Genomic DNA, 13,411 nt, shown 5'->3' on the forward strand with positions numbered 1-13,411 from the left:
TGGGGCAGTCAAATAAATAAAATAATTAAAATAAATATAAAATGGGCTTCCTTGGTGGTACCAGTGGTAAAGAATCTTCCTGCCAATGCAGGAGACACAAGAGACATGGTTTAGATCCTTTATTCTCTGAGGCAGGAAGTGGCAATGCACTCCAATAATCTTGCCTGGGAAATCCCATGGACAGAGGAGCCTGGCTATGGGGTTGCAAAGAGTCAGACACAACTGAGCAATCACATGTGTTAAGCATAAAAAATAAAGTAAGATAATTGAAAAGTAAAATTCCCTTAAAAATATATAAAAAGGAGGAAAACTGAAGAACGACGATGAGAAGAGAGAGGAGGGAAGGAAACGAAGGGAAGCTGAGACGTGACTGGGTAGCAAAGGCAGAGGAAGGGAGAGGAAGCGGCCAGGAGAAGGCGGAACAGCAGCGCCTCAGCGGAGAGCACGGAGCCGGTCATCAGAGCTCCGGCGGCCAGCAGCGCCCACAGGACACGTCACTGGCTTCGGCTGCCTCCCTGCTGGCCACATGCTGCTTCACTGGCGGGGGGTGGGCTGGCTTCTTTTCACCCTTTGAAGCTTATACTTGAAAGGACAGGGAGAGGCGCACATGTGTGAAGGTCTCAGATTTCAGAATTGACTCTGGACCTCGGGAAGTGGGGGCCAGTGTACAGGATCCCGTCTGCTAGCGAAAGGGGCTGGGTCTCCTCACTTCTGTTTTCTGAGGATGGGGCTGTGTGCGCGGCTCCCGGGCAAGGGCCATGTTGGAGAGCAGGGCTAGCACCCACAGCCTGCCACTGAGCTGCACCCGTGTGCGTGTACTCGTGTGCACATGTACATGTGTGTACACAGGCACACCCCCCACCACACAGCAAGCCTCCTGAGAGTAGGGATTATGTCCGATGGCTCTAACCCCAGCACTTAGCTTGGTCCTTCCCATAAGAGCAAATACTCAGCAAGGGTTCCCTGAATGAATCAGTTCTAGAGGGAATGTGGCCGTCAAGGACAAGGGAAGACGGAGCTGCAAAGAAAAGTGAGAAAGAGAATATTGTTGTTTGATTGAAACATGAATTATGACTCTCACTAGCGATCCCTTCACTGGGTGGATGGACTACAGAGAAAACTCCCTTTGTTCTCTGGCAGCTTTTATAAAGTGGCCTTGCAATGACTCAACAGCAAGATAAGTATTTTTCATGACAGTGTCTACCTGTGTTACACCCATCACACAGTATGAAATACAAACGATTACATGAGATACCAAAGAGCTGGAAAATAATACTGCCTGACATCTCTTACACTTTTGGAACTTATAAGGCTAAAATCCTACAAAATATTCTGTCAGCCTCTTTACGACAATTTCCTGTCCTGGCCTGTTCCGTCTTGCAGAGGAAATAGCTCCTCAGGACACGCTGAATGGGCATAAAACAGTCTAGGAACTCAAAGAGCTGAAACACACTCTAGGTGCTTCACAAAATGCAGAGGAAGCCCGCGCCAGGACAACGTATTTCTCAACCGCACAAAAGAAGTGGGGGCTCTGTATTCAGGCACCAACGTGGCCTCCTTTTCTCAGAACTGTCCATCTTCCTTCTAGCTGGGGAGGCCGTGGCTACTGGAGGGGGGACCTCTGAGGATAGGCAGGAAGATAGCAGAATAAAAACTGTTTTGCTTCAGGATGCATGAGAAAAATCTCCTGAGAACCTAGTTTTGTGTGGGAGAATTTTCTAAAACATACCCAAAGAAGGTAGTTTTCTGGTGGCTAAGTCATAAACCACTGGGACTCCCCTTGCCTGTCTTCCCCCATAAACGCACTGCCTTGGCAGCCATGGGGGTTAGTGTTTGATGGATGGAGAGTGTGCCTTCAGCCTTTGCCAGCATCTCCTCCTCCTCTGATCAATTTCTTCAGCCACTGCTCATCTGACAGCAATGAGGTCTCCTCCCTGCAACCTCCTGCCCCACGCCACCCTCAACAAAACTGAGGTCCAAAGGAGTAGCTCTGGTTTACCATATCCTGGCAAGAGCTAGGGCTTCCCCGGTGGCTCAGGGGTAAAGAATCTGCTGGCAGTGCGGTAGCTGCAGGAGACACAGGTTTGACCCCTCGGTTGGAAAGATGGAGGAGGGCATGGCAAGGATGTCATGCGAGTATCCTTGCCTGGAGGATCCCATAGACAGAGCAGTGTAGTGGGTTATAGTCCACAGGGTTGCAAAGAGTCGGACACGACTGAAGCCACTTAGCACACATGCACGGCAAGAGTTAAACCCCAGCATCTACCCATTATTTATCATCTAGTGAGATTCAGAAGCTAAGGTGTAATTTAATTGCTCAGACAGAACATTCTCTGACGGGGCATGTTAAAATGGAGGGAAAAGGGACTTCCCTGGCAGTCAAGTGGTTAAGACTTCACCTTCTAATGCAGGGAGTGAGGGTTCTAGTTGGGAAGCTAGGATCCCACATGCCTTACAGCCAAAAGAAAAAAACCCCAAACATAAAACAGAAGCAAAACTGTAACAAGTTCAATAAAAACTTTAAAAATGGTACACAGGAAAAGAAATCTCTAGAAAAAAAAATAGAGGGAAAACCTGGTTACCTGGTGCTTCACCCTGCACCCCCACCACTCCATCCCCTGCTTACATAATCACCTCTATTTAGGGTTCGGTAAAGGTGACGTCTGATGTCTGAGGGCCTAGCGGAGGGGGGCCGGGAGACACAGATCGTTTGTTAGTAACATTCCAGCTCAGTTTACTCACAATGCATACTCCCGAGCCATCCTGGCAGCGATTGGAATGCCCGTTACAGTTGCAGGGAACACACCGTCCGGTGTATAAGCCTTTGTTCTCACGATAGTATCCAGGGCTGCATCCCTGTTTTGCAAACAAACCGTTTAGTCAATACAAAGAAAGAAATTTACTATCTGAGGCAGGTGACCATCCTGACTGTCAAGCATTGACCTTTCTAACCTCCCTACTTTGGTCAGTGTGTGAACTTCCATCTTCCAATGCAAGCCAGGTTCGCTTGCTTTTTCCACCAGGTTTTCTGCTGTTTTCACATCCTGGTAGGTATGTGAGTTTGTGGTGGAATGGGAGATGTGTGGTGGGGAAATCAGAGCAAACGGGGTGTAGGGGGTTGACTATGGAAGTTGGGTGCCTCTCCTTCTCAAGCCAGTTGTTTTGAGGGCCAGTAGAGGCATGGAAGGCTGAGAAAGCAAAGAGGATCAGGACCTCAGTCCACCAGCGGGGAGGACCTCTGAGCAAATCCCTTCAAGTTCAAGTTCTCTTTGGGTAGCCATCCCTTTTCCAAGTGTGGATTTGGGCTGGTGGGGGAGCTGGATGGGAGGAGGGGAAAGCTGGGATCACCACTGGGATTTAATCAATAATGGCAGGTCCAGTGGAACCCATTCACTGCCACTCACCAGACCACAGGTGACAGGGAACCCTGGGGGAAAGGAAACAGCTTGCATTCTTGTACAGAACTTGATAGGGATGTTTGGTTCCCACTGAACACAAAGACCCAGCTTAAGGCAATTTCCTTGAGCTGGTCTTGTTCTCCTGTTCAACACTGCTCTGATTAACCCCATCTCCTCTATATCGTCTTCTTCCAGTATAATGCTGCAAGTTATTATTTTTCATGTGGATGAGAAGAATTATGGTTTTTTTTTTTTATGAACTGATATATTTTTTGAAAAGTCTAGTTAAGAATGTCCCTGGGACTTCCCTGGTGGGCCAGAGGTTAAGAATCTGCCCACCAATGCAGGGGAACAGGTTTGATCTCTGGTGCAGGAAGATTCCAGCTGCTCCAGGGCAGCTAAGTCCGTGTGCCTAGAGCCCATGCTCCGCAGCGAGAAGCCACCAAAATGAGAGGCTCAAGCACTGCCAATTAGAGAGTAGCCCTGCTTGCTGCAACTAGAGAAAGCCCATGCACAGTGATGAAGACCCAAGTGAAGTCGCTCAGTCGTGTCCGGCTCTTAGCGACCCCATGGACTGTAGCCCACCAGGCTCCTCCATCCACAGGATTCTCTAGGCAAGAATACTGGAGTGGGTTGCCATTTCCTTCTCCAGGGGATCTTCCCAACCCAGGGATCGAACCCAGGTCTCCCACATTGCAGGCAGACACTTTAACCTCTGTGCCACAGCACAGCCATAAATGATTAAATAAATAACTTTTTAAAAAGAATGCCCCCAGTAGGAAAAAAAAAAAAAGCAATTATTCTTATACCAGCCATTAAAAGTTACTTAGATTTCTACCTCTAAAGAGAATTTCTGCCTTGAAAGTCATTTTCTTCATTTTGGCAGAGCCAATCACCGATTAAACTTAGGTGTAGTCTCTAGTTTCCTTCACTGATCTCCTACAGGGCCTATCTTTAAGGCATCAGGAAAAACTAATACTTCAAGATAAAGATGATCTTTAATCTAATCTCTTTAAACAGCACATACATCTATGAGACTCTGAGGCTATAGCCAAGGGAAATTTGCTCTCATTCATTCATGGCCTAAAAGGTCTCTACCTGGGCAGGCCAAAGGGAAAAAGAAGCTCACACACTCCCCAGAGTTGAATATTCTAGTTGCTGCTAGAAATTCCTTCTAAAGCTACACACAATGATGCCAAATCATACACAATAACAATACTATAATTTCCAATATAATTTTCCCTTCAGCTATTAGGAACCATGTCGAGGCAAAAGAATGCACTACAAAACCTTAGATTACTGAATGGGCTTGTCTAAGGAGAATCCAAACATGAAAGGAATGTTCTTGAGCTGAAAGCACAACTGAGAGATACATTTGAACTTAATTCAGCCAGTGGTGGTATGAGCGTATCTACAAATAATCTCTACTAATAAGGCACGGGGCCTTATAATTATCACCACATACCCCATTACATGCTTATAAAATTACCCGATTTAATAAAGAACAAATTATCTAAATAATAAATATATATGGTTTATTTATGACAACATGCCCAGTAAAAGCTTTAATTAAATATTCTTTGGTGGGTGAGGATGGTCTATCCTGATTAAAGGTAAATCACCCATCTTAATTTGCTTTTGCTTAGAAATAGAAAAGCACTCCGTAAGAACTATGTATCATGTGACTCTCAGAACATTTGTCGGTTATGGAAATATAATTATTTTCTCACCTCTATAAAGCACACAAACTCTACATTTAACATACAATTCTGTTCAACTATTCAGACTGTATTGAAGACTTATTCTAAATGAAAACGAATGTGTCCTAACATGTTACTTCAGTAAAGAGACTTTGCAACTACTAATTTTTTAAGTGATAATTTTTCAGGATAACTTTTCCAATAAACTTTTGTAGTACAAATGATAAAATGATGTCTCTATCAAGTTTCCTGGATCACTTTAGCAGCCATAGAATTTATTTCTCTGTGAATATACAAGTACCATCCAGGAAGTTTAAATACAGTGAAAGCAGAATTTATGAATGTTTAATGCCTGGCAAATTGAAGCACGTTTGTTAGGTATTACACAAAATTGATCTCATCACTTTTCTTAATCTTAAATAGGGATTCCACTGATTCTCAAGGTTTACTTTATAGGTCATTTTTCTCCCAAGCAGAACCTGGAAACCTACAGGCATCCAGACTCTTATCCTAAGGCTTGGGTTCGTCTAGAAAGGGCACAAAGTTTCCTAGACATGAACATCCCACAGGCATTCAAACTCTAGCTGCCTCGGCATTTCCAGGTGGGCTGATGTTTATACGGTTTGTGGTTAATAGCCCAGGAGAGCGATCTGTCAGGCACCGTAAGGCACCGTAATGAACACTGCCAGTCAGCGGATGGTGAAGCCATCGGCCCCTCCCCCAGCCCACCCACTCCTCACTCATTACCCTGCCTTGAAATCTCAGGGAGCTGGGAACCCTCCCCTACCCAAAGCAAAACGTAAAAGGGCCGTTACCTGGTTGGGCTTAAGCTCCAAATAACTTGCTTGCAGTTGGTATTGACCCGGAGATGGAGGAAGCACTACCCTTTGCTGCTGTGAACTGTACCCCAGACACTGCCAAAGGGCTGCCCCAAAGATCCACAGCCATCCCACACTCCGGGCAGACCACCTCACTGCCGGGGGCATCGTGGTCCCTGGGCGTCCCGCTGGCTGCGCACAGACCTCTGCCTCTTCCTCTTATACCTGCCCTTCCTGCTCGCTGCCCAGGCCGGGCTGACTCAGGTAGAAGGCAGGCTGTCTGCGGCAGGAGGCCCCACCTGTAAACTTCACCTGTGAGTCAGCCTGGGAGAGAGCGCATATAACAGTCCCGCGGGCAAACGCGCTACTCTGTAATTCCTGCCAGGTGGGGCAGGCATCACCTTCTACCCACCTCACCCCCCAGACAGCACTCGCAGCTGTAAATCACAGGCTGAGTCATGTGCCTAGAACACGCCCTGGGCAGCAGGGTGGTGAGCCAGAGGTCCCTCTCTTTCCCTCGGGCTAGAAATTTCACTTAATCGGGCTAGAAAAGACAGAGAAGACAGGGGGACAAAGAGCGGAGGTACCTGCGGACTAAAAGTTACCTGGCAGGAATCCCGAGAAAACCACAGTGAGTATATTATATTTTAACCTGCAAAATAGGTCGCATTTTAATCTGCAAAGATATTATACCTGCAGGTTAAAAAAAGAACCGATGTGCAGATCACCTTTAGGGTTTCCTGCAATCCAGGGGTCGGGAGGGGAAGTTGCTAATTGCATATCCGACAGGCGTCTGGAATTCTCAAGATGCCAGTGTGTGCTATTTCCTATTCACTGTACTACCCACTGTGCTTTCTTTCCCTCTCTTCAGGAAGAGGAAATATTTGCAGCTTGAGATATGAAATAGCTTCATGTTACAGCACCCTGAGGACAGTCAAGTTGACTGGGCATCTGCTGAGGATCTGCTGTGAGCTGGAAACTTGGCCTGAAACTTCCCCTGAAGAATCTGGACTATAACTCTGTGGGGGGATGGGTGCTGGAAAGAGGCCCTGGATTAAGGAAAGGCAAGCGGACCCTGGATCAGCTCCTGGGAAGGCAGTGGCTCACATATTGGGACATGCAGGGTTACTTCCTTCCTGCCTCCCGGAAAGTCCAGATTTCTGCAACCCCCAGGATCCACTGAACTCCTAATGCTTTCTGATGGGTTTTGAGACAAGTTATTTTTTTTTTTTTCATTTTTATAAGATAAGACGCTAGACACCCAGCAGAAACTTGTTTGATGGTCAGAGGGCTCCAGGCCGTCCAAGAGGGCTGGACAGCAGACAGGAGCGCCAGCCCCAGGAGCCCTCCAGGGCATTTGATGGTTGAGGGGCAGCTCCTACCTGGCAGGAGTCACCAGTGTAGTCAGGGGGGCAGGCACACATCTCCACGCTCTTTGCTCGGCGTCCACTTCCTGCTTCCGAGGCCTCCTCCAGCCCCACCCCGCTCAGGGTGAGCCGCTGCGTCTCAGTGAAGTAGAGGCCCCGGAGGTGCACACCTTGCAGTCTAGACAGCACGGTCATCAGCTCCTCCCGGGTCACGGGGGCATAGCTACTGGCATGTCTGAAGTTTCCCTACACGTGAAAGCAGAGAGGCGAACTCAGTCCCAGGGACCGCAAGACAGCCAGCCAGAAGGAGCCCAACAAACGACACTGAAAATGCATCAGGAGTAGAGAACAAACTTATGGTTACCAAGGGGGGAAGGTGGGATAGACCGGGAGACTGGGACTGACATACATACACACTGCTGTTCAGGCACTCAGTCATGTCCAACTCTTTGTGACCCCATGGAGTGTAGTACGCCAGGCTTCCCTAGTTTACTATGTATAAACTACACAGATTATAGTATGTAGTTTATACACAGTAAACTGTTCCTAGTTTCCCAGTTTATTATGTATAAACTCAACATTACTATGTATAACTAGATAACTAGTAAGAACCTACTGCATAACAGGGAGCTCTACTCAACGCTCTGCGTGCATGCGTGCTAAGTCACTTGAGTCCGACTCTTTGTGACCCTATGACTGTAGCCCACCAGGCTCCTCTGTCCATGGGGATTGTCCAGGCAACAGTACTGGAGTGGGTTGCCATGCCCTCCTCTAGGGGATCTTCCTGATCTAGAGATCGAACCTGGGTCTCCTGCCTTGCAGGTGGATTCTTTACCACTGGCCCACTGAAGAGACTCTACGGTGACCTAAATGGGAAGGGAATCAGAAAAAGAGGGGATATATGTATATATATAGCTGATTCACTTTGCTGCACAACAGAAACTACCCCAACCTGGTAAAGCAACTATTTGTTGTGGTTGTTGTTTAGTCACTAAGTTATGTCTGACTCTTTTGTGACCCCATGGACTACAGCCTGCCAGGCTCCTCTGTCCATGGGACTTCCCAGGCAAGAATATGGGAGTGGGTTGCCATTTCCTTCCCCAGGGGATCTTCCTGAGCCAGGGATTGAACCAACATGTCCTGCATTGGCAGGTGGATTCTTACCACTAAGCCACCTGGGATACCCAATAAAAGTTAATAAAATGTATGCATCAGGGAAAACACTAAAATGAGATAGGTAAGTAGACACAGCAGATTTACATTCAGAAGTCACATATCCTGGATTGTTCCCAAGAAGGAAGAGAGCCACGAGAAAGGGGGGGAAAATGAAGGCAGAAAACAAAGAACAATAAAATGAAGTCAGATTTCTCAGTGCTCAGCTTATTGCACAATGCACTTTTGCTTGTACAAGCATAAAGGGAGTGAGAATGAGCAGAGAGGCATATGGAAACAGAGTAAGTTGCACAGCTCAGATCATTCATTAAATGTTCATAATTGTGACAGAAAGTCCAACCTTTTCTTGCACACACACACATTCATGTTATTTTATTTTTATGATGTAAAAACATGTAACATAAGATTTACCATCTTAATCATTTTTAACAGTATGGTGAAGTGAAATGAAAGTGTTAGCCACTCAGTTGTGTCCGATTCTATGCGATCCCCTGGACTGTAGCCCACCAGGCTCCTCTGTCCATGGGATTCTCCAGGCAAAAACACCAGAGTGGGTAGCCAGTCCCTTCTGCAGGGGATCTTCCTAATCCATGGATTGAACCCCAGTCTCCCCCATTGCAGGCAGATTCTTTACCTCCTGAGCCACCATGGAAGCCGGGTGTACGGTAGTATCAACTACATTCACGTGATTGTGCAACAGATCTCTAGAACTTTATCATCCTGCAAAACTGAAACTCAGCACCTATTAAGCAATAACTGCCTCTTCCTCCTCCCCTAGCCCCTGGCAACTACCACTCTCCTTTGTTCCTATGAATTTGAGGAGTTTAAATACTTCATATAAGTGGAATCACATAGTAGTTATCTCTTCATGACTTGCTTATTTCACTTGGTGGAATGTGCTCAGATTTCATTCACGTTCTAGCATACGACAGAACTTTCTTCCTTTTTAAGGCTGAATACCATTCCAGCGTGTATGTGACACATTTTCTTTATCCCGTCGGCTTTCAATAGACATTTCACTTGCTTCCACCTTTTGGCTACTGTGAACAGTGTTGCAGTGAACGTGACTGTGCAAATATCTTCAAAACCCTACTTCCAACTATTTGCAATATAGAGTTGACCCTTGAACTGTGCAGGTATTAGGGGTGACAACCCTCTGGGACTCAAAAATCCATGAAAACCTTCCCAGTCCACTCTCCACATCTGTGGCTTCAAATTCATCGATTCGACCACCCGCAGATCACGGAGTACTACAGTATTTAGTGGCAAAAGATTCAGGCTTTTTTTTTTTTTCTGGAATAAATGCTTTGCAGATTACTGCTAGCCTTTGGTTAATTGTCAAGACTTGTAAACTAGTTGATTTTGACCACATTTGCCAGTTTTCTCATTGCTTTTGTGGAGGAAAAATTGGAAGAGGTTCTTCACCATTTTTGCTGGCATAACCTCTCTCATATAAGCAGAATCACATACTATGTGGACTTTTGTGTCTTGCTTCTTTCCTTCAGCATAATATTTTGGGGCTTCATCCACACTTTGGAAGTCACCAATACTTTTTGTTCTATTTATTGCCAAGTGGTATCCCACCATATGGATGGACCAGTACAGAAATGTTATAGCATGTCTGCAAGTTTAAGGTACTTGAAAAAGTAGCCCCTTGAGGATATATTTAACAATTCTCACTGGACATATTTAAATATTTTTATTTATTTCTCTAGTTGCCTGTGCCATGTTTTATTTGTGGCACTCAGATCTTCCATCTTCATTTCCTCATGTGTGACTGGAATCTAGCTCCCTGACCAGGCATTGAACCTGGATGCCCCCACTCTGGGGGCTTGAAGTCTTAGCCAGTACACCACCAGGGAAATCCCTGGACAAATTTAATAATATAATTGGAACATTGCTTAAAGGAATAGTTGTAACCAAGTAGGTGTAATACAATGTTCTACAATTTGATAGGGCTTCCCAGGTGGCACTGGGGGTAAAGAACCTGCCTGCCAATGTAGGAGGTGTAAGAGATGTGGGTTCCATCTCTGGGTTAGGAAGATCCCCTGGAGGAGGGCATGGCAACCCACTCCAGTATGCTTGCCTGGAGAATCCCATGGACAGAGGAGCCTGGCAGGCTACAGTCTATAGCATCACAAAGAGTTGGACATGACTGAAGGGACTTAGCATGCACGCACACATAATTTGATAAGCTCTCCTTTATTTAACTATATTATTCTTATTTCTTTTGGTATTAGATGTGCTTGTGACTTTTCTATTTATTTACCCCAAGCACATTTGTTGGAAAGCCACCAGGTTCCAGGCACTGAAGGAATCCTGAGGACAAATGCAAGGTGTATCGGAGCATGACAGACTCATGGAGTTTATACAATAAGGATACTTAACTGTAAAACAAGAGACAGGATGGTTTCCTGTTTAAGTGCCATAAAGATAGTGCAAACAAAGCCCTGTGAGGTTGGAGCTCTGTATACTTTATATAATTTCTAATTTTAATTTATATATCTAAATTATATTTACATAAGTATAATTAATATTTTATATTCATAAAGTAAGTCAAAAGAAAAACCAACTCTTTGAAAGAGCTAAGTCATAGGACAGAAAGGCTCGTCAAGAACCATTTCAGGGGCCTCCCTGGTGGTCCAGCAGTTAAGCTGCAGAGCTTCCAGTGCAAGGGGTGCAGGTTTGGTCCCTGGTCAGGGAACTAAGACCCCACATGCTTTGCAGCGTGGCCAAAAAAAAAAAAAAAAGACGAAAGAAAAACCACCTCACATTCACTTTTCCTTACCTCCACCATCTGCACTCGCCCATGATGCAGCCGGTCTGGCCGGGGGTGATTTGGCTCATGGTAGATGACGGACATGTGCTGACCCTGTGGAAGGCAAATACGAATGTGCTGGTAGCTTGGCTGGCATGTTTCAAAGTTTATGGCTGATTTGCAAACACATGTCTATGGATCTGCTTTACATGAAATGACTGATTCTAAAAAGTAACTGCAAGATGAACCGACAAGCAAAAGGATTAGTAACACGGAAATGGAATAATAAGACCTAATAGAGTTCATTTTCACAAATAGGAAACCAGGAAAGTTCCTTTGACTAAAAGTGGCTTAAAAAGATGGAAACAATTAAAAAAATCAGTAAATATGCTTTGCAGATAACATGAGGGACCAGTTCCCCTACTGTCTAGGATAAGACAGGGAGCAAGAAAGTGCTCTGGTGGGTCGTTAGTGGGGAGGGGAGGGAGGGCAGGAGGTTGGCAGGCTGGCTGCGGGCTGTGCAGGGAGCATGGACAGGGTGCTGCAGGGCTGGCACGTGGAGCAGGGCTCACCCCACAGCCCAAGACCCTGCGGGCACAAGCCCCATCATTCAGCCTCTGCACCAGTCCCCATTACAGCGACTCTTCAGGGCACAATGGGATGGACAGTCAGCATCCACCACCAGCAACCTCACCCCACACCCACAATACAGAAGCTCAGCTATTCTGTGGCACCAAACCCCTAAAAGTTTCACTCATTAGAGCCGGCCTTTCAGAAAGAAGAGCATTATCTGCAAGCACTCATTGAAAATCTTAATCTAAGAAATATGCCCAATAAGCTTTTGATTTCAGTGGTTTGGAACAAAGCAGCAGAGTATATGCTTTATGAGCCTAAATTACTTTCCAAGTTTGAAGATAAATTAAGAAGAAATTTTGGTCATCACTTCTCCATGAGCGCCAACAGTTTGCATAATAACAGAGGCAGTAAAATATAGGCACACTAATGGCCTGAATTTGAGATGCTCTGTAAAAAAATAATGAGGCTGATCTACAGCACATCATAATAGTGTTTTTATTGTGGAACTATTTTTCCTTGAACTTTAACTCTAAAGTCCTGGGTGCTTCATTTTCAAGATGTTTTGCAAAGGAAGGTTCCTTCGAGTTTTTAAAACAACAGCGCAATACATTTAGGTGCCAGCAGAAACAGGACATAGCACAGCCATGCCTAAACACAAAAAGCTACCAGAATGCGAGGCCCTCAGCTGGCACGAGGCATGTGGGGTTTTCCAGTCATCACTTACACGAAACACACAAAGAAGTCCTTCAGGAAGCTGGAATTGCAACACATTAATTACAGCAAATGAACCAGAAACAGTCAAGATCAGGTGATGGCACCCCATCCCATGTTCAAGGTTCTGTACATTGGAGGGATTCAAAGCAGGATGGTATATCACCCCTGCCCTCAAGGAAATTGCTAGACTGTGGTTCTGGGCTGTGTGCCTAGCACATAGCATGCACTTCTCAAAAAACCAAAAGGGCTCCCCAGTATCTCGTGTTTGTGCTGAGTCACTTAGTCACAACTCTTTGAGACCCCATGGGCTGTAGCCAGGCTCCTCTGTTCATGGGATTCTCCAGCCAAGAATCCTGGAGTGGGTCACCATTTCCTCCTCCAGGGGATCTTCCCGACACAGGAATGGAACCTGGGTCTCCTGCATTGCAGGCGGATTCTTTACCACTGAGCCACCAGAGAAGCCCATCTCCCCTTAGATTACACTTTTTTTTGACAACAGGGACCACCTGGCCTTCATGAGCCCAGCAATGTGACTTTGCAAAAAGGGAAGTCTCAAAAACATGTGTGCAATGAAATTGAAAGACAGAAACACAAAACAAATTTACAATGAGGCAATGATCGTGAGAAGCCAGGAGGGAGATGGTTAAGTTCTTGGAAGGGAAGAAAAGAGAAACAATTCAGGGCTGGGATAGTCAGGCACCCAGGATCTGGAGGAGGTGCTACATGCTCTCAACTTCCTTTCAAGTTTCTACGAAATACTGGAAATGACTTAACCCAGACTTCTTGTAGGCCACTTATCAAGATGTCCTATGAGTTGCCTGGTAGCTCAGTGGTGAGGAGTCCGCCTGCCAATGCAGGAGACACGGGTCCAATCCTGATCCGGGAAGATCCCACATGCTGCAGGACG

The 13,411-nt window shown here is 45.9% G+C and overlaps 1 protein-coding gene across 6 annotated transcripts in view; it reads right to left on the reverse strand.

The window, feature by feature from the left end:
* The window catches only part of LAMA3 (laminin subunit alpha 3), a 253,384-nt gene that overhangs the window by 72,876 nt on the left and 167,097 nt on the right, over positions 1–13,411 (reverse strand). For 5 of the 6 annotated variants that reach the window (XM_042239547.2, XM_060405225.1, XM_042239549.2 and 2 more), the window contains 3 exons: positions 11,245–11,328; positions 7,299–7,529; positions 2,743–2,856 (listed from right to left, as the gene is read on the reverse strand). In XM_042239547.2, the coding sequence (XP_042095481.1) occupies positions 2,743–2,856; positions 7,299–7,529; positions 11,245–11,328 (429 nt within the window). Of the gene's footprint in view, positions 1–2,742; positions 2,857–5,913; positions 6,111–7,298; positions 7,530–11,244; positions 11,329–13,411 lie in introns of those variants that run through there. The other variant, XM_012103477.5, reaches the window with a different exon arrangement.

This window comes from Ovis aries, chromosome 23, assembly GCF_016772045.2.
Source record: "Ovis aries strain OAR_USU_Benz2616 breed Rambouillet chromosome 23, ARS-UI_Ramb_v3.0, whole genome shotgun sequence".
In the NCBI taxonomy this organism is placed as follows: domain Eukaryota; kingdom Metazoa; phylum Chordata; class Mammalia; order Artiodactyla; family Bovidae; genus Ovis; species Ovis aries.